This window comes from Pipistrellus kuhlii, unplaced genomic scaffold (genome assembly GCF_014108245.1).
Source record: "Pipistrellus kuhlii isolate mPipKuh1 unplaced genomic scaffold, mPipKuh1.p scaffold_m20_p_5, whole genome shotgun sequence".
Classification (NCBI taxonomy): Eukaryota; Metazoa; Chordata; class Mammalia; order Chiroptera; family Vespertilionidae; genus Pipistrellus; species Pipistrellus kuhlii.
The window spans coordinates 36,581,575-36,603,356 of NW_023425551.1; the positions used below are offsets into that span (position 1 = coordinate 36,581,575).

Genomic DNA, 21,782 nt, shown 5'->3' on the forward strand with positions numbered 1-21,782 from the left:
CCGGCTCTGATCGTCCCCATGGAGTTTTTAGCTCTCAGAGTTGTCCACACAGAGCCTCCCACCACTCCTCAATATCAGTTAAGGTTTTCTCACCACGGCACTGGTTCCCCTGGCAGTTTCAGCTTATGAATCTCTGCTCCTCTTAGCGGTGACTCCCTGAATTAGCCTGTTTCCAGCGTGGGGACAATAGTTTGTCCTGTGTCCTCCCCTCATATGGAGCCAAGAAGACTTGTTGATTTTTTTTAGTCTGTTTAGCTTTTTACTTATTAGGACAGAGTGGTAGCTTCCAAGCTCCTTACTTGTAGAACTGGAAACTTTGAACAAATTAATTTAATCTAAAATAGTACACCCTTTTCTTACCTCACCAATCCTTATTCTGTTCCTCCTTAATCCCAGCTCCACCTTATTTCTTTCACTTATCTATAGATCTTAAATATTACTTTTCCAAGAAGCTTTCTTTGACTCACTAAAGTAACTAATTCCCAAACTGAATGTTCCTTCAGCACTCTGTACTTACCATAACATTCATTATACTTGATAGAACATTCATTAAACTTGATAGAACTTTGTCTCTGATGCGCGCTTAGTCTCTAGCTCACTATGTGGGGCCAGTGTCAGGCATGATATTTGATGCCTAGTAGAGTTGGTATTATTTTTGTTTACTGTATAAATAAGAAAAGCATTCATGAATTTCACAGGTATTATACATTACTTGCTTTTCCTTACATATTAAAAGTAGCATTGAACAAAGCAAAATTCTTAAGAGATAAGGTTATCTATGATTTTTCTAAACCATGTTTTAAATTTCAGTAATTAAAACTAAGAAGTACATTAATTATTATACTTTTGATCTAGCACAGTAATATATATATATGGATGTGTGTGTTTTTCAGGATGCAGAAGAATACACAGATTTGCCAGTAAGGCACAATGAAGATCATATGAATAGTGAACTGGCAAAATGTCTTCCCTTCGAATCAAACCCTCATTCATTTGACAGCCCTCATACCAAAGCACATCTCCTGCTACAGGCACATCTCAGCCGAGCCATGCTGCCCTGCCCGGATTATGATACTGACACTAAAACTGTCCTGGACCAAGCTCTCCGAGTGTGTCAGGTATGAAAGTCATTCCTAATACCTACATTTTCTTCCATCACTTCTTTTTTGTTGTTTTAGAATTAAATATACTTGCATTTAAACATTTTTATTTTGGAATTTAAAAAAAAAAACCTGGTGAATCAAATCAAGAATTTTCAAAAGGAAAGCAAATATGAATTCCAGTTATTCATTCGATTAAAATTTATTGAAAGTAAACTATTACCAGGCCCTTTTCTAGGCACTAGGCATTCAGCAGTGAATGAGACAGAAAAATATCAGCTCTCATGGGTTTCCAGTCAAGATGACAGAGACAGCCGAAACCGGTTTGGCTCAGTGGTAGAGCGTCGGTCTGCAGACTGAAGGGTCCCAGGTTCGATTCCGGTCAAGGGCATGTACATTGGTTGCGGGCGCATCCCCGGTGGGGGGTGTGCAGGAGGCAGCTGGTCGATGATGTTTCTCTTTCATCGATGTTTCTAGCTCTCTATCTCTCTCCCTTCCTCTCGTAAAAAAATCAATAAAATATATTTAAAAAAAAAAGATGACAGAGACAGACAAAAATATGTCAAAGTGTAAAAACTGCTATTTAAAAATAATAATAATAATGTGTGATATATAATAAAGGAAATAGAAAGATGGGAGGTGCTGATTGGTACTATTTTTTTATTGTTGACACTATTACAGATGTCCCATTTTGCCCCACGCCCACCCCCCAGCCTTCACCACATTGTTGTCTGTGTCCATGGGCTGTGCATATATGTTCTTTGGTTAATTTCTTCACCTTCTTTTACCCAGACCCTCCCACTCCCTATCCCTCTGACAGCTGTCAGTCTGTCCCATGTATCCATGCCTTTGGTTTTATTTTGTTTGTCAGTTTATTTTGCTCATTTGATTCCACATGTAAGTGAGATTATATGCTATTTGTCTTTCTCTGACTGGCTTACTCAGCTTAACATAATACTCTCCAGGTCCACCCATGTTGTCATAAAGAGTAAGAGTTCCTTTTTAATAGCCATGTAGTATTCCATTGCGTAAATGTACCACATATTTTTTATACACTCATCTACTGATGGGCACTTGGGCTTTTCTAGATCCTAGCTGTTATAAATAATGCTGCTATGAACATAGGGATGCATATTTTCTTTCTGATTGGTGTTTTAGGATTCTTAGAATAAATATTCCCAGAAGTGGGATTGCTGAGTCAAAAGGCAGTTTCATTTTTAATTTTGTTGAGGAAACTCCATACAGTTTTCCACAGTGGCTTCATCAATTTTAATGTGGTGTTCAGGGACTGTCTTACTTACAAGGTGACATTTAAGAAACAATTAGGGGGTAAGCCCAAGTTTATCTGGGGGAGTGATTTCCAAACACTGAGAAAACTAGTTCCAAGACTCTCATGTAGGAACTTACTTGATATATTCAGGGAAATCAAGGAGCCATTGCAGAAAAAGATGGAAAGGAGTGATTAGAAAAGAGGTCAGAGAGGGGTAGGAGAAGAAATTATAGAAAAAATGGGTCAAGTCATGTAGGGAGTTTGTAAATCATGGTAAGGGTTTTGGATTTTACTCTGAATGAGAGGGAAGATACTAGAGCAGTGGTTCACTAATGGTTATGTGGGATATATTTATTAATAGTTACTATACTAATTAAACAGAAATTCTCAAGTATTTATTACTTCATTTAAAAACACAATAATAATCCACCATACATTAATATAAATAACATGATTTTTCATTAAAAATAAACTATTTTCCAAAACAATAAAAATTAGTGAAAAGTGTAGTATTTTCTGTTTTTTGCAATTAGCCTAACTAATAAGAGAGTAATATGCAAATTGACCATCACTCCAAGATACAAGATGGCGCCCCATATGGTCAAAGATGGCTGCCCCCATGTGGACACAAGATAGCCACAACAAGATGGCCTGCAGAGGATAGCAGTTGTCGGGGACCAGACCAGAAAGGGAGGGCAGTTAGGACCTTTCAGGTCAGCTGAGGAGTGGTTAGGATCAGGCTGGCAGGCAGAAGCAGTTAGGGGCAATCAGGTAGAGGCAGGTGAGTGGTTGGGAGCCAGCAGTCTTGGATTGTGAGACAGATGTCCTACTGCCCATTTAAGCCCAGTGGGATTGGGCCTAAACAAGCTGTCAGACATCTCTCAAGGGGTCCCATATTGAAGAGGGTGCAGACTAGGCCAAAGGACACCCCCCCCCCCAACCCGGGCATGAATTTTATGACCAGGCCTCTAGTCTTTAATATCTTGCTTACCGTATTTTCCGGCGTATAAGACGGTTTCTAGTAACCGGTTTCTAGTAAAAAGCCTGCTCAGATTGGCCAGAGTCAGAGAGGCGGTCTATTAAAAAAAGAACTGGTGTTGCCTCGGAAGTGGGGGGTAGTCTTATACAGCGAATATAGGCCTAAACCTATGTTTTAACTGTAAAATTAGGGGGTCGTCTTATACGCCGGAAAATACGGTAATAGAAATCAGGTAGATTAGTCACTTTTTGCAATGTTTGTCACAATATGTTTTAGTTGAAGTGTATGAAGAAAATCCAACCTCACAGAGACGAGTATTTTATAGCCTTTTCAGATAATTGTGGAAATTCTTCTTTGATACATATGAAACCTTGACATGTGATGTTTTTTAAAGATTAGTTGCAGTGTAGAATTTGAAACTATGTTAATAATTTTTAGAACTTGAAGGTGGCTGGGCCACATTGGTATGAGTGAGATTGGTAAGAATTGGTTGAAAATATATATATATATATATATATATATATATTAAGAGAATTGACAGATTTTGCTAATGAATTTGACAGGATTTTTAGGGAAAGTTAGGAACCAAAGATGATTCCAAAACTTTTCTCCAGAGCAGCTGGAAGGCTGGGGCTGCCATTTACTGGGAGATTGAGAGAGGAGCAGGGTAGGAGAAGCATAGCCAAATGAGACTTTAAGAGATTTTGATTTTCTACATTTTATGACATTTCTGTAGTAGAAACAATTTTTAAAATTTTCAAAAGACCTCAGATGATTTTAAAAGTAGAGTAAGAGTAATGAGTCTGTGAAGATTTCTGTACAAGTACGTTATGGAATCATTTGCAAAATTGAAGACTTGGAAATAACCTAAGTATCTCTCAGGCTATAGAACACTGCAGAATATTACAATTTCATTTATAAATATTACATCTGTGTAGAGAATCTACATCTGTATGTGAATATGTACTCAGAGAGAAGATTCAGAATAGTGTTCACTAAAAGATTAACAGTAGCCATCCCTGTGTAGCAGGATTTAGGGTGATTTTAACTTATTCTTTATGCTTCTCTAAAATGTTTAAATGTTTTAAAATGAGTTTCTAACAATTTTATTATCAGAAAAAAACTTTGTTTTATCATTTAAATGAATAGGGATATTTCCTAAGATTAGAGTAACCATAAACTTAGCAGGAATTAGAAGGGAAGTAAGGCATAATAAACACATAAATTTTTTTGACACCCTTTTTGTAACCAACACATGGTTTATCTCTCTAGGAAGATGATTTGCCACTCTTTATTAGTCACACTTTATAAACAGGGGTTAAAGTTCCTAACATTTTCTCTAGGGCCCTGGATACCCATTTGTGTTTTCTATAACTGTTTTCCCTCCTTAAACACTGACCTGTTAATGAACCCTGGGGTCAGAAAGGATTGGAGAAAAGTTGCAGGAGGAATTAAATTTTTCTACATGTAGATATACTTAATAGATGTATATAGGTGTAGCATATCTAAAAGTTATTTAATCAACTTGCTAGTACTTTCTTTTTCACTATCCAGACAGTAGTGATTTTCAGGCTATGTGATAAAAGAAATAATCAATTTCTAAAGGAGCCTATTTCTAAGTTTGCTAAAAGGGAAAAGAATTCAGGATTTTAACCTCTATTAGATATTCTATTTATAATATCTAAAGAGAATAGTTTTCTCTTTAATTATAAAACCAATACCTTTCATTGCAGCAAATCTGGAAAAACATTAAAATTAGTCATTGATAGTAATTTTATCTTCACCCCCATTAATATGAGGGTTTTTTATTTCTTTAATCTTTTATGAAGATGCTTTTTAATTTTTTTATTTTGAAATTAAAGTTTAGACATACAGTATAAAAAGTTTGTAGAAATAGTAACAACATTTTAATATATTCTTCACCCAGCTTCCCTAATGTTATTATCTAGCCTCAATACTAATCTAGTCCTATTAATTAATCCACAGGCTTCATTCATATTTTATCAATTTGAATTTCACTCCACTAACGTCCCTTCCTCTGGACCAGGATACTTCCTTGACTTTCCTGACCTTGGCACTTGGAACAGTACTGGCCAGTTACTTTATAGAGTTATCCCTTCATTGGGTTTGCCTAATTTCTCCTCATAATTACATTTAAGTTATATATTACTGGCAAGAATACCACAGACATGATGCTTTACCCTCTCAGTGTATCATCAGGAAGCATGTGACATGAATGTCTCATACCTGGTGGCGTTTACTCTGTGCACATGGTGGTATCTGCCAGACTTCTCCACTGCAAAGTTTCTTTTTTTTCTTTCGTAATTATTTGGTATTTTGTGCAAGATACTTAGAGGTTTGAGATTATGCAAATATTCTGTTTCTCATCATACTTTCTTCCATTATTTTCAGTATCCATTAGTGAATTTTGTCTGAAATAATTATTATTATTATGGTTTCGATTTCCTATATTCCCAGAATTTACTGTAAAAAAAAGAACTTTCTCTATTTACTTACTTTATTTAGTTATTTATTTATTTATGTAAGTATAGATTCATATAGAGTGTTTGTTTTATTCTACGAGGTAAAATCCATTACTGTCATTTATTTTGCTACCTATATTGTCCCAGTGTCAGCCACTGGGGCCTCTCCCACTAGGTCCTGGATCACGTTGACATGCCGCATCATTTTGTGAACACCACCTCGCATTTTGGCATCTTGTGCTTGTTCCCCTATCCCAGGCCTAGAATCAGCCATTTTTCCAAAGAGCTCTGGTTCTTTTTATCAGAGCATGGTTTTAGAGACCAAAAGCTGAGCACTTGTTGACTCCATCCCTACCTGGGTGTCTTCGCCTCTAGACCCACTCAGTGGGCAAGACTAGGAAATGAAATTCTGTACACTACACAAACATCTATATCTAGTTGTATATCTATAAGTGTATGTATGATTATATGTGTGAATAACATTTGTATTCATAAAACCATGAGTTCATTTTAATACCTACAATTCTAATCCAATACCAAAAGCTTCATTTTAGTTCCCCCCTTGTTAATTTATGACTCCTTTCTCTACCTGTGAGAAACCTGACTCTCACTTATCAAAATATATTTACTTATTTCCCCAGTTCTTGCATACACCTGATACAGTTTTAGAATTACTAAGCCTTCCTTCTCCAGAAAACAAATGTATTAGCTAGAATATAATAGTTATTATAGTTCTTTTTTGTCTTTAGAGGCTTAGATGCTCCATTACTTTGTATATTTACAAATACACATGTCCTTTCACTTTTTTTTTTTTTTTTACAAATTTTTATTTGTGTTATTTTATAACCTTTAACTTAATTTATAACATTAAATATTCTCAGCATAATGACTGCACTTTATGCCTTCACATGAAGGTTATAGTTTATTTAATGAGTTCTCTGTTGTCAGACACTGAGTGTGCAATTTTCCTTTATTATAAACTAGAGTCCTGGTGCACGAACTCTAGTTTATAATAAAGAAAAATTGCACACTCAATGTCTGAATTTGTGCACCAGTGGGGTCCCTCGGCCTCACCTGTGGGATTAGGCCGACACTAGCTCTCCAACCTCCCCTGAGGGCTCACGGATCAAGAGAGGGTGCAGGTCTGGTTTAGGGGCCTCACTGGTGTATGATCAGCGCTGGGGAGGTATGCAGGAGGTTAGCCAGCAGGGAGGGACCCCAGGAGGGATCCACGGTGTGTCCAGCCCATCTTACTCAGTCCTGATCGGCGGGACCTCAGCAGCAAGATAACCTACTTGTTGGAGCATCAGCCCCCTGGTGGTCAGTGTGTGTCATAGCGAGCAGTTGAGCAGCCTAAGCATATCATTAGCATATTATGCTTTGATTCGTTGAACAGACAACCGGACATTTAGCATATTAGGTTTTTATTATGTAGTATTACAAACAGTAGTGATGACCCTCTTAAATGTTGACTTGACTTTTCAGAAGTCACCCAGAAAGAAACTTTGTTGTCCTGAGTTGGCAACCAACTTCAACCCTAAATCTCTTATTTCTGAAATTTTTTTGTAAGATTCTGATAAAAGCAAGCCAGGAAAAGGAAAGAATATAAGGGTTGCCCTTGGAAAATTTGAGCAAAAGTTAAGAGTAAATAAACTTTTCCATGGCTGATTGACCATTTTAATGATTGTACCCTATTCTCATTTGATGTGTGAATACTGTTGGCCTTAGAAAGCATTAGTTCAAGAAGTTTTCCAAGCAACAGCTCTGCTGGCTGATTGAAAATTACACTACTGCCCTCATGGGACATTAGCATGACCTTATGTTTTCTATGTGGGACTCAGTGCCGCCAGCTTTTCTATAAATTCAACTCTGCTCCTATGTTAGTATAAGGCTTAGGAAAGTCACTTAACCCCAGTGCCTGAGTAAAATAGTATCTTACAAGAGTGATGCATTAGCTGGGACCGGTTTAGCTCAATGGATAGAGCGTTGGCTTGGGGACTGAAGGGACCCGGGTTCGATTCCGGTCAAGGGCATGTACCTTGGTTGCGGGCATATCCCCAGTAGGGGGTGTGCAAGAGGCAGCTGATCGATGACTCTCTCTCATCGATGTTTCTAACTCTCTATCTCTCTCCTTTCCTCTCTGTACAAAATCAATAAAATATATTTAAAAAAAAAAAAAAAAAAGAGTGGTCCATTAGTGTTAGTATTTAAAGTAAATAACAACTTGAGAAATCAAATAACTAAGTCTATTTTAGTATTCTCATTCTCAATAGTTCTTTTATTTCCTTGCTTTTCTATGGTCATTTAACTAAAGTTTTGTTTTTTTTTTACTACTTTTATTTTCTAGAAATACACCTTTTACTTGAGCCATCATTTAGATTATGAAAACTGTAGTTTTGACTACCTATGTCCTAGGTTATCTTTCGCAAAAGAAAACAATAGTTGTTGTAGTGGTAATTTACTCTGGCTTAAGTCAGAATACACAATATAGCTTGTCTTCTCTTTTACCCATCTGAAGTTAGGAATCAAGGTCATTTGTGTCGATTCTTTTGGTTTAAGGTGTTTTTATCATGGTTCCTTTTAATATTTTTCTATTATGAGCATTTCCATTTCCATCCCACTCAACAAAAATAAGGGTAAAAATTTCTGTACATACCTCAATTTTTTAATCTTCTTAAAATATTCTAATTTATAAATTGGACAACTATGGAATTGATTATTCTTGCCATTCACCTTGAGCTCTTCTTCTTGATAATGTTAACTTTAAAACATATTCGTAGAATGTAGTAAATGATGTGACATAATTTCTGTGCCAAATATACCAAAGAAAAACTTTGTTAGCTTTTTTTTTGGGGGGGGGGGGCGGATTTACAAATAAGAAGTATCAAAAAATAAAGTGACTTGTCTAAATTTTCCAACTGTGATGGTAAAGCTAGAACTGCTGATAAGTGCCTGGTGTTTTGATTAGCTCTCTCCCTCACACTGTCTTTTATCAAAGGATAAAGGAGTTGTTGTTCAGAGAAGTTAAATAAATTAAAGGTGATATGGTAAGGCAGTCCATATGGAGACCAGGACTCTAAATCCTGCTCTAATATCTCTGATCTTTTCTAAAACTGCCATAAATCTTTACATTAAAATCATCTTTATTTACATGAAAACTACCTAAATGCAATACTAAGCCAAATCATATAAGGATTCCATTGTCCTATAAAGATGGATTTTAAAATTGTACTTGTGAGCTAGTCAGAATTTGTTTTAAAATGTGAGAACTTCACAGTGATTTCCTCTTTTTTTAAACTAAGAATTTTTAAATTAATCCCTCCTTCTCATTGTATACTCAAACCACCTTCCATTAATTACTCCAGTTCCCTCTTCAACAGTCTGTCTATAACTACTTTAACCAGTTTTTAAGAGGGACTTGTTGATATGATTGATATTTGTAACTGCTTTATTATATCACTCTACAGTGTCCAGTTGATATGCTGTTTGTTTTTTTCTTTTGTATCAACTGCTTATGATTCTTTTTGAGGGTTTTATATTATGCTCTATAGACCATGAATTAATCATTTACTTGCCCACATTCTTCAGTAAAACTACAATAATTGGAAATAATGGGGGGAAAGTCAGACTGGAGATACAACCATAGAAGAAAGGAGAATGCCAACAGAATTACAAGATGACCCTGTAATACATAGTATGTGCACTCTAGAACAACCTATGCATAGGTTTACTGTTAAAATACACATACACACATTTTATGTTCCTCTTTCCTTCTTAAAGATTTGTCTTCTCTGCTCAGGTTGGATTATTGGCTTTTTTCACTGGCTTTTTTCACCACCACCATTAATGGGGAATTCTTGGTGGTAGCCTTTGTCCATCTCAATGATCCTTTTCTGAAAATCTTTAAACCGTTAGTAGCAATAGTCAAGCTTAGAAATTCTTTGCCCCAAGATATGGAACTAACAACTCTCCAAATGATAGCAGACATCTTCTCTTTACTATTGAGTAAAAGTATAAAGTTCTATATTCTACATTAAGGAACATATTTATACACATTAAATTCATGTTCCATTGTCCTAATGGAAATAGGCAAAAGTAAACTAGGGGACCTGCCTTAATAATAATGTATCTGATTTAGTGCCTAAAAGGAAGATCTTTAAGGAGCTATATTATGATGGTTTCCTCTGTTTTATAAATTCTTATATCTAACTTTAATATAGAAGCTGTTGTTTTATACTAGTGTCCCAGTGTACAGATCCGTGCATATTGAAAGGATATTAATTAGAAGAAATATTTAAATATCACAATTCACCCTATCTCTATAATAGAAGTGTCAACCAAATTCATGGTCAACAATGACAGATTGAAACACACATGTGTGATTGGCATCAGCGAGAGCTTTTTATGTATAGACTAGAAGCCCAGTGCACAGAATTCATGCATGGGGGTTGCGTCCCTCAGCCCAGCCAGCACCTTCTCCAATTGGACATCCCTCTCACAATCCAGGACTGCTGGCTCCCAACTGCTTGCCTGCCTGCCTTCCTGATTACCCCTAACCACTTCTGCCTGCCAGCCTGATCATACCCTAACCACTTTCATGCCAGCCTGATTGATGCCTAACTGCTTCCCACCCAGCTTGTTTGTCCTAACTGCCTCCCCTGCAGGCCTGGTCATCCCTAATAGCCCTTCCCTGCAGGCCTAGTCCGTCCGTCCCCTCCCCCCCCATAATTGCCCTCCTCTGTATGCCTGGTCCCCACAACTGCTCTCTCCTGCAGGCTTGGGTCCCCCCAATTGCCCTTCCCTGCAGGCCCAGTTGCCCCCAACATTCCTCCTCTGCCGGCCTGGTCACCGCTAACTGCCTTCCCCCGCAAGCTTGATCACCCACAATTGCCCTCCCTTGCAGGCCTGGTTCCTCCCAACTGCCCTCCCCTGCTGGCCATCTTGTGGTGGCCATTTTGTGTCTACATGGAGACAGTCATCTTTGACCACATGGGGGTATCCATCTTGTGTGTTGGAGTGATGGTCAATTTGCACATTACTCTTTTATTGGATAGGATAGAGACCTGGTGCATGGGTGGGGGCCAGCTGGTTTGCCCTGAAGGGTGTACTGGATCAGGGTAGGGGGGTTCCTTGGAGCATGGGGAAGCCTGGGTGAGGGGCCTCTGGTGATTTGCAGGCTGGCCATGCCCCCTGGCAACCCAAGTGGAGGCCCTGGTATCTGGAATTTATTTACTTTATACAATTGAAATTTTGTAGCATGGAGTGGAGACCTGGGCCATTCAGGGTGTGTGGAAAGCTTTGCTTCTTCCATTGCCAGGGGCAATGCTAGCCTCTTGCTCTTTCCAGCTCCATGGCTGCCGCCATTTCTGTTTGCATTTGTTTACCTTCTATAATTGAAACTGTAGCCTTGAGTGGAGGCCTAGGCCAGCAAGGGCAGGCGGAAAGCTTGGCTTCCTCCATTGCCTGGGAAACCCAAGCCTCCCTCCTGCTCTCTGTGGCTGTAGCCATCTTGGTTGGGTTTATTTGCATGCTCTCTCCGATTGGCTGGTGGGCGTGGCTGGTGGGTGTAGCGGAGTGATGATCAATTTGCATATTACTCTTTTATTAGATAGGATGTTCCATAATGCCCAACTCTTTTTTAACTACTGAGTTTCTATCTTCTCTTTCACAGATGAAATAATATGTAGTTCATCAACACTCAAATTAATAAACTTGAGCAATTGTCATAAAAAATGCTAGTCAAAAAATAACTTTAATAAGCTGCATGAATAAAGGCAATTTGTATACTTTTCTCCATTTAGAGAACCTTCTTACATTTGCAAAATCAAATTGCTAAAAGGTTATTGTGGAGTTATTGTTTAGCCCAAACTTCAAAACAATAACTTGATATTTTTATCTTTATAACAGTATCTAATAAACTTTAAAAGTGTGTTACATGTAAAATAACTAGTTACTATAATTTTCTAGAACCCACAACTATTCTGAAAAAAAAATTGCACCTTCAGCCTATTTTTAAAAAGTATGTTAATTAATAACAAGATATGTATATATGAACATTTTAGGATCTGAGAATAGGAAATATCCGATAAGGCAAACAAAAGAAGATACGATTATATGAATATTTCTTATTGGCCCAATTCTTTAAACTGAAAAATACTATGACTGTATCTGGGTCTATATTCCCATTAACAGATTATTCCCTTTACTACAAACGGGAATTAAAAGCATAGAAATATTTGATAATGCCAGGAGGTAGAGCTGTCATGGAGAAAGGCTAATGTAACCTTTGAGGAATATTTACCTATGGGTGCACTAAGCAAAGGCTCTGTGGGTTGTCAGTGTATTGAAGAATGTCAGTGTCAAGTAAATGAACAAGTTTTAGAATCACAGAGTCCAATACAGTTACCAATGAAAATAGTCCAGATATTACGAAGCTTAACAAAAGGAGTACTTAGTCAAGTCCTTAGTCTAATTCTTGTTAATAATGTTTTGATATAGTAAATGGTAGATAAAATTTTCTGTGTATTCATATTTTTAAATGCTTATAGTTAGACTAAATGAACAGACTACCTTTATGTGGAGAGTATAGCACAATAAGCTTCAGAAAGCTTCTTCAAATTATTTTGAAGAAAAGATAGATGGGTTATAAGTAAATAATTTTTAGATTTCCAAAATTGGATTATACATATTTAGCAGTCTACAATTTGAAGACTTGCAACTCAAGTCTTTAAAGAATCCTAAAATGAAAATTACACTATTAAGTGTTTAAATATATCTCTTTTATAAGTATGTTTCAAGGAATATTAAAACTATGAGCATACATTTGGAGGATTTCGTACCATGCAAGGTATGCTGGAACCTTATCAATAACTATTTATAATGTCACTGACTGTTAAGGTGACTTGGACATAATTCTTGGCACATAATATCTCTCAGTATGTTATGGGTAAATGGGATGAATAAATAGTTCATTTTTTCCCATCTAGTTCTTTTTTAGGAGAAGATTGAAAAGGGAAATTTATTATGTGTAGATTCTCATAATGTTTTAAAGATTATCTGCCAATTCTGAATTGTCTACCAACACAAGTAGTCTGTTGTAAACATTAGTGTGACCTTATCAAATTCATAGAGGCGGGGAAGTCTAATTCAGGCTGCGGTCCTGCCCAAGCTGCCAGGAGCTCATGTCTTGGCATAGGAGCCTGATGAAGTTTTATTAATGGGTGACTATTTAAAAACAAGTAATTCTAAATGAACTTAATCCTGAGTGATTATTCTTCCAACTGAAAAGTTCCACAGTAGAGTGCAGAATCATCTTCTAATATCAAAGCTATGTTTTAATTCTAAAGCAGAACACCCAAAACACCATCTATTATAAAACAAAGCACCATTCCCCATTTCAGAAGCACCATGGAGCTGATGCATTTAGCATTTCTAAAACTAACACAAATATGTGGATTTTGAGGTATTAAACACCTTTACTTTTATGGATTTATAGACAATCTCCCTTCAAGGACTGTAATGTAATCTGGAAGGCTATTTCCCCCGGGGTGACTCTACCTGTAAGCTCTTGTAAGACAATTGGTGATGGGTTATTGATGATATGATGCTATTATGAAGGATACTTCTACCCCCAGCTCCTCTCCTCACACCCACATAACAACCCTTTTCCCGGTTGGGGCTGTAGGAAATGAGTAATGCTTAACCCATTTGTGTGATCAGTTCACTTAAGCAGCTACTGTGAAATGTTAATCACAACTTTAATTTGTACTGCATTAGCATTTTGATTAACTTGTAGGCTTGCTAGCACACTTGAAGCGCTTTTACTCATAGTTACAACTCGGAAATGACTTTTTGATTAATTAAGTTTGTTAGACAGCAGCTGAGCTTCCTGAATGCTAACCTTCTGGGGGTAAAAGTTCAGGAGAAAGTTACTGTGAACAACTGTTGCTATTGAAAAAGATTCTTATAAACATATTTATAGCATTTTAATTATTGACAAAATATTGGGACATTATTTACCACTGACCTGAACCTTGAAAGGAGTGTGCCTTTCTATTAAAAAAGCTCTTTTCAGGTTTTCCCATCATTGTAAAACTGCTGGGAGCTCTTCAACTAAGTAGTGCATTTATTTCCTAGCAGATGTCTAACAACTAATGTTTTAACAGGCTGCCTGGGATGAATTTCCATAGTTGTTTTTTTCCCCTAAATTTTCTATTTTATAATTTTAGATTTACAGAAAAGTTGCAAATATAGAACAAAGTTCCCAAATAATCATACCCAGTTTTCCTTTATTATTAACTTAGGTTAACATGGTACTTATGTCATGATTAATGAACTAATATTGATTATTATTAACTAGAGTCCATATTCATTCAGAATTCTCCAGTTTACTTAATGTTATTTTTCTATTCTAGGGTCTCATTTCAGATACATTACATCCAGTTGTTATGTCTCTTTAGGCTTCTCTTGACCATGAATTTCTCAGCTTCTCATTGTTTTTATGATCTTTCCATAGTATGTTTCTCTCTCAAGACAGTCTATATATAACAGTTTGTTTTTATAAATTAATTAAAATCCTTTTTTATCATTATAGACTAAATAAATATGCCTCTCAAACTCTGATAGTATATTATCTTTCTGTTGCTTAATTTGAACAGAAGTAGCACCATTATCTAGTCATTTTCAATCTTTGTCATTATCTTATTTTTACCTGATTGTTGTTACTCCTACACTATCACTACATACTTTAGGTTGGCTCTCTGGAGATTTGAGGAAAAGGAGAACAGGTTCCTTGAGAGGGAGGAGGAGAGGGTGCAAGTCATCAGAATGCTGAGAAGGATATGCCATTTCACCAAGACACCTTGCAGCCAGTCCTGAAGACACTAAGGACCAAGTTCACAGACTATTTCTTCTTGTGGTGTGGTGGGATTTTTTTTTTCTATTGAAGTATAGTTGACATATATTATTTTCAGGTATATAACAGAGTTACTCAACATCCATTTACCTTATGAAATGATCACCAATACAATTTTAGTAACCTCTGGCACTGAACAAAATTATTATAATATTATTGACTTTGTTCCCCATGTTGTACATTACATTATCATTTACAGACTTTTAAAACTGAAGTCTAGAAAACTTTAATAATGGACCTCAGACCTACATCTTCTTATCCACCTAGTAACATAACTCTTGATGGACAATAAATGACATCCAGGACCCCTCTGGGAATGTCCGACTGCTGGTTTAGGTTCAATCCCACAACAACCAGGCCTAAACCAGCAATCTGGCAACCCTCTTGCAATCTGGGACTGCTGGTTCCTGACCACTCGCCTGCCTGCCTGCCTTATCACCCCTAACTACCTCTGCCTGCCAACCTGATTACCCCTAACTGCCTCTGTCTGCTGACCTGATCACCCCTAACTGCCTCTGTCTGCTGACCTGATCACCCCTAACTCCTCCCCTGCTGGCCTGAACACCCCTAACTGTCCTCCCCTGCCAGACTGATAATCCCTAACAGCCCTCCCCTGCTGGCCTGATGCCCCTAACTGCTCCCTTGCCTGCCTGATCACCCCTAACCGCCTCTGCCTACTGACCTGATCACCCCCTAACTGCTCCCCTGACAGCCTGATCATCCCTAACTGCTCCCCCCCCCTGCCAGCCTGATCTCCCCTAACTGTCTCTGCCTCGGCCTCTGCCACCATGGCTTTGTCTGGAAGGACATCCGGAAGATGTCTGGAAAATGTCCAGTCTAATTAGCATATTATTCTTTTATTAACATGGCTCATTCAGAAGTAGTATAGAATATGGGGTAATGAGCACAGATATGAAATTGGAAAACCAAGATGAAGTCATTACTTTATCATTATATCCATGTGAGAATGAGGTCTGGGATGTGTATAGTTTGTGTACTTCTCTTTGTTTTTGGCCTCTCCCTCTCTCCCCATCCATCTCTCCTTCCTTCCTCACTCTTTCCTCTCTTGCCTCTCAGTCAGATCTAGGCAGACACACATACTACCCCATTCTACATTTCCTCTGAAACTCCTGAGTTGGCTAATTCTTTTTATTTCTCCAGTAATTAAGGTCTGCCTCCTCCCATCCCTCCATCCACATCTTTTCAGATTTCTGCTTCTTTCATCCATTTATGTTTTACTGTCAGTGTCTGCAAAATTTCTCTTTCAACTATGTTCTAGATTGTAGATCTCTTTCCTCACCGTCCTCAAACACCCGTTCATAGTCTTCAGCTCCATCCCTTCTCTTACAGTCATCATAGTGGCTTCAACATCTCCCTTTTCTACTTCATAATTGCATGTATCCCAAACCATTCCACTCTAATAACTACTATATTCTAACCACTTTAGGCACCACCTTCATCATATCACCCTCTGACCCTCCTCTCTGACCACAGATTCTGTACCAGTCGGCTTAACTGAACATTCCTGTTACTCTTATGTTTTCCTCATCCATTAGTTCAGTCCTTATTCACTTGCCATCCTAAACAGCAATGGCCCTAGAGTTGACCTTTTCAACAGTGATGTCACCAGTAGGCTCAAATCTGTCAACTCTCTGGATTCTCTATCATCATCTGAATTATCTGCTTCAACACCCAAATTAATTGTAATCATTACTGTCCTCACCTCTGCTCCTAAGCTGCTCGTTTTAACTCTTCTAGCTGTCCACTTCGTGTGCAGGATTTCTAAATCTGTACTCCTAGCCCATACTCTCTCTCCTGACCTCATTTTTACCTGAACCTTTCAAGTGGCTTTATAGTGGCAGCTTAGTTAAAATATGTTCAAAACTAAACTCATCACCTGCTCTCATAAATGACAGCTTCACAGTTTGTTAATCATAATAATGCTTTAATTTTAGTATCCTATCTAATAAAGAGGGAATATGCTAATTGAAAATCACGCCATTGCAAAGATGGCAGTACCCACAGCCAATAAGAAGAGAATATGCTAATTGACTGCCACCCTCAAAAGATGGTGGCACCCACAACCAATAAGGAGGGAATATGCTAATTGACTGCCATGCCCTCAAAGCTGGTGGCACCCACAGCCACAATATGGTGGTGCCTAGTCCCCTCAGCCCCGCTCTGCATGCCTCCCTCTGGAGTCTCCCAGTCTGCTCAGCCCCCCAGCCACTCTGGACCAGCCCGAGGCACAGGCAAGCCTCAGATGGCTGCTGCCCGGCCGACCGAGGCTCAGGTAACAAGGGCCAGCTGAGGCTCACACTGCTGGCAGTGGCAAAGATGTGATGGGGTGTTGCCTTCCCCTGATTGCTGGGTTCCCTCCCGCCCCTGAGGGCTTCTGGACTGTGAGAGGAGGCAGACCAGGCTGAGGGACCCCCCCTCCAGTGCATGAATTTTCATGCACCAGGCTTCTAGTAATTTTATAAATGAATACAACATTATAAATCACATTTCCATCCTGTCACAGCTGGACATGACAAGGAATTAAAAATGATTCCAACTTAGTAGGCAGAATGTTGTTATAATTGTTGTAATGGAATTTTTACTAATAAAAAGTGCACTACTCCAAGAGTATAGTGACAAAGAATATTTCCAGATTCTTGCTATCAAGGAGTCTATCGTTTAAAGGCAGATGTGTAAACAGAGATTCACAGTAGGACAGTGGTGGGATGTGGCTGTGTCAAGAGTGCAGACGCATAGGGAAAGAAGTGCCTGCAGCCCATCTGGAAGAATCAGGGAGACTTCACAGGAAGGAGCAGCATCCGAGCTAGATGAAAGATCAATAGGCATTTCCTAGGCAGATGAGATGAAGGAGCAGTGCAACGGCCAAAAGAGAACATAAAGAGCGAGGGCGAATGTGGGACTTTGCCAGTCAGTTAGTATAGGAAGGGCACGTGGGCTGTGCCAGGAACAGACTCAGCAGAGGTATTGACCGGCGTGCAGAGAAGCTTGTTAGCTTGGGTCCTCTGCACAGTGCAAAGCCATTGAAGTAATGTAAGCAGAGAAATAACACAATCGGTTTTATTTCTCTAAAAATTTACTTTGGTAACAATATAAACTATGAATTGAAGAAGAGTTAGATGAGAATGAGAATAAAGGGTTTTTTATAACATTTCAGGTGATTGGGTGAGGGTCGTGGTGGGGCAAAGAAAACAGGACAGGCCAGGGAGAGACTGAGCAGAGGACTAAGGGTTTGAACGGCTGGCTCACCACATTCAAGTAGTTGCAGAACTTCTTATCGTCCCAGATTCCTGATCTCCCCACCTGCCTTTTCTCTAAATGAAAACAAGATAAATAATAGTTTCCAATTCACAATACAAATTCTCATTTACTTCATGTAAGCAGTCACTTTGCATGATTTTTTACATTTTCACATCTGGGCCATACAATGAAAAATTGTGGGGAGCTCTCATAAATTTTATGAGATCTTTCAACTTCATCATGAAAACTTCAAAGTTAAAAACATATGGTCCATCCTTCCAACTCTTCTAGTATGTGAGCCTTCGGTCTGGAATTTATTTTCAGTCAAGCTGTAATGTAAAATCACAAGTAAAATCACCATAGTTACTCTGCATTACAACTTCTAACATCATCATGATTCTGGATTAGATATAATTATTCATTTCTCCTTTCCTTTGCTGTTCCCTCAGAGAACTCAAGAGTTGTGACTTGTGAACTGATGCTGTTTTTATCTGGGTGGTTTTCATCATGACCTGCTTGTCTCATGCACTTCAAAGGAAGGCAGAGTGTTTTAATCAGCTCTGCAGAGAAATAGGAAAAAATAGAAGTAGATGTCTCCTAGATTTATGAACATGTATGTTTGTACGTGTAAATACACTGCTATACGCACATATACATACATATGTATACGTTTATTGCACCAACACTCACACTTTATGTTGTATAATTAATGGACTCATGGGTGCTGTAGACTAAGTTGCCCATTCCAACACATTAACCATGATATCCGGAAACATTAGCCCGTTTCCCTAGGATGTCTATGAAAAGACCACAAGTTGGTTTAGCCAGATGCTTTTAAAGCTATTTGACATCATTCAAATTAGAGAACATAAAATAGGAAATCCAAAACTTAGAAGAAAATATATGTCTGTCTCAATTGTACTAAATAATATGGCAAATTAATTTTACCAAAATAATATATCTTAAAAATTATTTCTAAAAATCTGCTAATAGATTTTATACGTTTGGTAAATATTTTACAAACAGTAATCGTGATGTTAAGCATGTACTAGGTGCATCTAATTTCTCTTACCTCCATCTCTCTCTTTCCCAAAATAAGAGAGGACTCTCCTAAAACTATGGAAAGTAGCTGCCTTGGATCAGGATACTAAAGTCTGTGTCTTTAAGTCAGCATTCTCTGGAATCTAATTTAATTGAAATAGCTTTGCCTGTGTAAACATCTCCTTTGTTTAAATAAGATTTCACTGTTTAGTTTTGCCTTAAGCAAGTGCAGCATTTGTTTGTCCATAAAACATTAGATTAAATGTATAGACTAATATGAATAGCTTCTCATCATTTCAGTGTATCACTGGCAGTGCCCCCTTTGCTAAGCATCTTGTGTATTGTCTTCTTTGGAGAGAAAGTAAATTTTTGGCAAGGAAACCTCCTATCACCTTACCATTATTGATTATAAATTTGGGAAAGACGAATTTACTATTTTAATGCAGCTGTTAATGCTGTTGATACAGTGAATGATATAGGTATTTGCTCTCAAAGTACACTGAATTTTTCTCTTTGTTTTACCAGTGTTATCTGTCATTGCTGCCCTAAAAAAAATCTAAAAATTTGCACTTTGTAGGAAGTACTGTACAATAAATGCTATAGGAGATTGTTCCCTTTAATCCAACTCTAGTATATTTTCTGGTTCCCATTTTCATTATATATTTAGGTGTAATGCCTGGGAAATTTTGTGTGTTTGCTTTTTGTTTAAGCTGATATCAGCTCCCGGTGGAGAGGGCCATAGTATCCTTGTAATGTATGCATTTTTCCTGACCAGGCGATGCTCGATGTGGCTGCAAACCAGGGATGGCTGGTGACTGCCCTGAACATCACTAACCTGGTCCAGATGGTGATCCAGGGTCGGTGGCTGAAAGACTCTTCTCTTCTCACAATACCAAACATAGAACAGCACCATCTTCACATTTTCAGGTAATTGTTTTAATGATCAATGTCATTGGACTTTAAATTTTTTAAAAAATTACTTTCTTTATATGTGTGGTCACTTGATTTTCAGGTTGTGCCTCAAATCTTGATTCCTCACAGGGATAATGCCCTCCCTTCCCAGAAGGAGATGTGGCCTAGTGATGCGACATTCTCACTTGGAATTCGATCCTGTCCCAAGCTGAACCGCAGTCCATTTTAACCTCCTAGTAAATTGTTCTCCACTTGCAACATTGGATGCATTTCTATTTTAACTGTGTTTATACCTTTACAGTACCACCTTTATTTTAGAAGATGCTAAACTACTTTGTTGTCTAAAGCAAAATAAATGACCAATTTCTGTTACTGCAGTATAGATTTGAAGAATCTGAAATCCTCAGTTCAAACGTAAATTGTACATCTACAAAATGTCCAAAATTGGGTAGTTATGGATATTAACAGTTCAAGATATAACTGGAGCTTAAAAGATGAGTCTATATTATCATCAAGTTACTTACCCTTAGTTCCTATGTACATGGCTATAAATACTTTAGCAAGGAAAAGGGAAGCACACCTTACAAGCAAGGTGGGCAATGTTTAAGTGAAATTGTTTCTTTCACACCAGCTGGGAGACATGTTGCAGCCAACATGTGGGTTCACAGTCATGTAGACCAGCAGAACAGTCTGACTGAGGCCACTGTCATGCACCCTCTGCCCCTTGTCAGCCAGACTAGGGGTGGCAGTCATTGGAGACATCTAGATACAGGTGCCAGCCAGCACCTCAGTCTCGCATGGGGTCTCCTCAGGAAAGTCCCTCAGTTTGTCTCAATGGGTTCCAGGGCAGTTGTTTTCGTGATGCTGAGTCCCCACCACGGGCTGTCCCTTGGAAAGCAAAAGGCACATTCAGAGCGTGAGCCGCATCAGCAGCTGGTGGCATGAGGGGGAAAGCAGATAGCTCATATGTCTGCAGCTTAGTTTCGGGAACCCTTCCAATGTGGTGCTAAGAGTCATGGGAGTTGGGTTTCAGTAGTAAAGCAGACACCTAAGGGTACTTACCCAACACAGCACGCAAGCCTGTTATGGAAGCTGCTGGGGCCTAGGAGATTTGGTGCAGTTCTTACTCTAACCCTGAAAAGTGCTATATTGATATAGTTTTAATTATATGTTTCTTTTTGCTCTATAAATAGCAGATAGGGAATAAAATGTAGGTGTGCCACATTCTTGGGGATCAGCACTATTTATACTGTAAATCTCAAAGATTCCCAAGATGTATTTTTTTTTTACTCTTAAGTTCCCAACTATTTACAATGAAAACCTATTCAAGTGATTATGGAGTCCTTTGCCTGCATCCATTAAAAACATGTCAGGGCTCCACTTCAGCCTTGAAGCATATAGAAGCATTGGCACACATTAGTGCTTTCCTGTAGAAAGACACCTGCGGCCTCACTATTCACCGAGCTCAGATATGATTTGCCCATTTTATGTAGAGCTAGCGATACTGGCGTGGATTGGCAGTCTTAAAGAACGCAGGCCGGTCCCGGCCAGGTGGCTCAGTTGGTTGGAGCATCCTCCCATTCACCAAAAAGTTTCAGCTTCTATTTCCTGTCAGGGCACATACGTAGGTTGCGGGTTTGATTATCCATTAGGGCGCATACAGAAGGCAACTGATCAATGTTTTTCTCTCTTCCCTTTTCTCTCTCTCTAGAAATCAGTGAAAGTATATCCTCAGATGAGGATTTAAAAAAAAAAAAAAAAAGAATGCAAGCTGATTTTGTCACTTATCAATAACAGCCTTTTAAATAAATGTTTTCAAAAACTA

At 38.3% G+C, this 21,782-nt stretch overlaps 1 protein-coding gene across 13 annotated transcripts in view; it reads left to right on the forward strand.

The window, feature by feature from the left end:
* ASCC3 (activating signal cointegrator 1 complex subunit 3) overlaps positions 1–21,782 on the forward strand; it is a 217,716-nt gene that overhangs the window by 189,289 nt on the left and 6,645 nt on the right. For all 13 annotated transcript variants that reach the window (XM_045573232.1, XM_036413368.2, XM_045573227.1 and 10 more), the window contains 2 exons: positions 894–1,118; positions 19,821–19,972. In XM_045573232.1, coding sequence (XP_045429188.1) covers positions 894–1,118; positions 19,821–19,972 — 377 coding nt within the window. The remainder of the gene's footprint in view (positions 1–893; positions 1,119–19,820; positions 19,973–21,782) is intronic.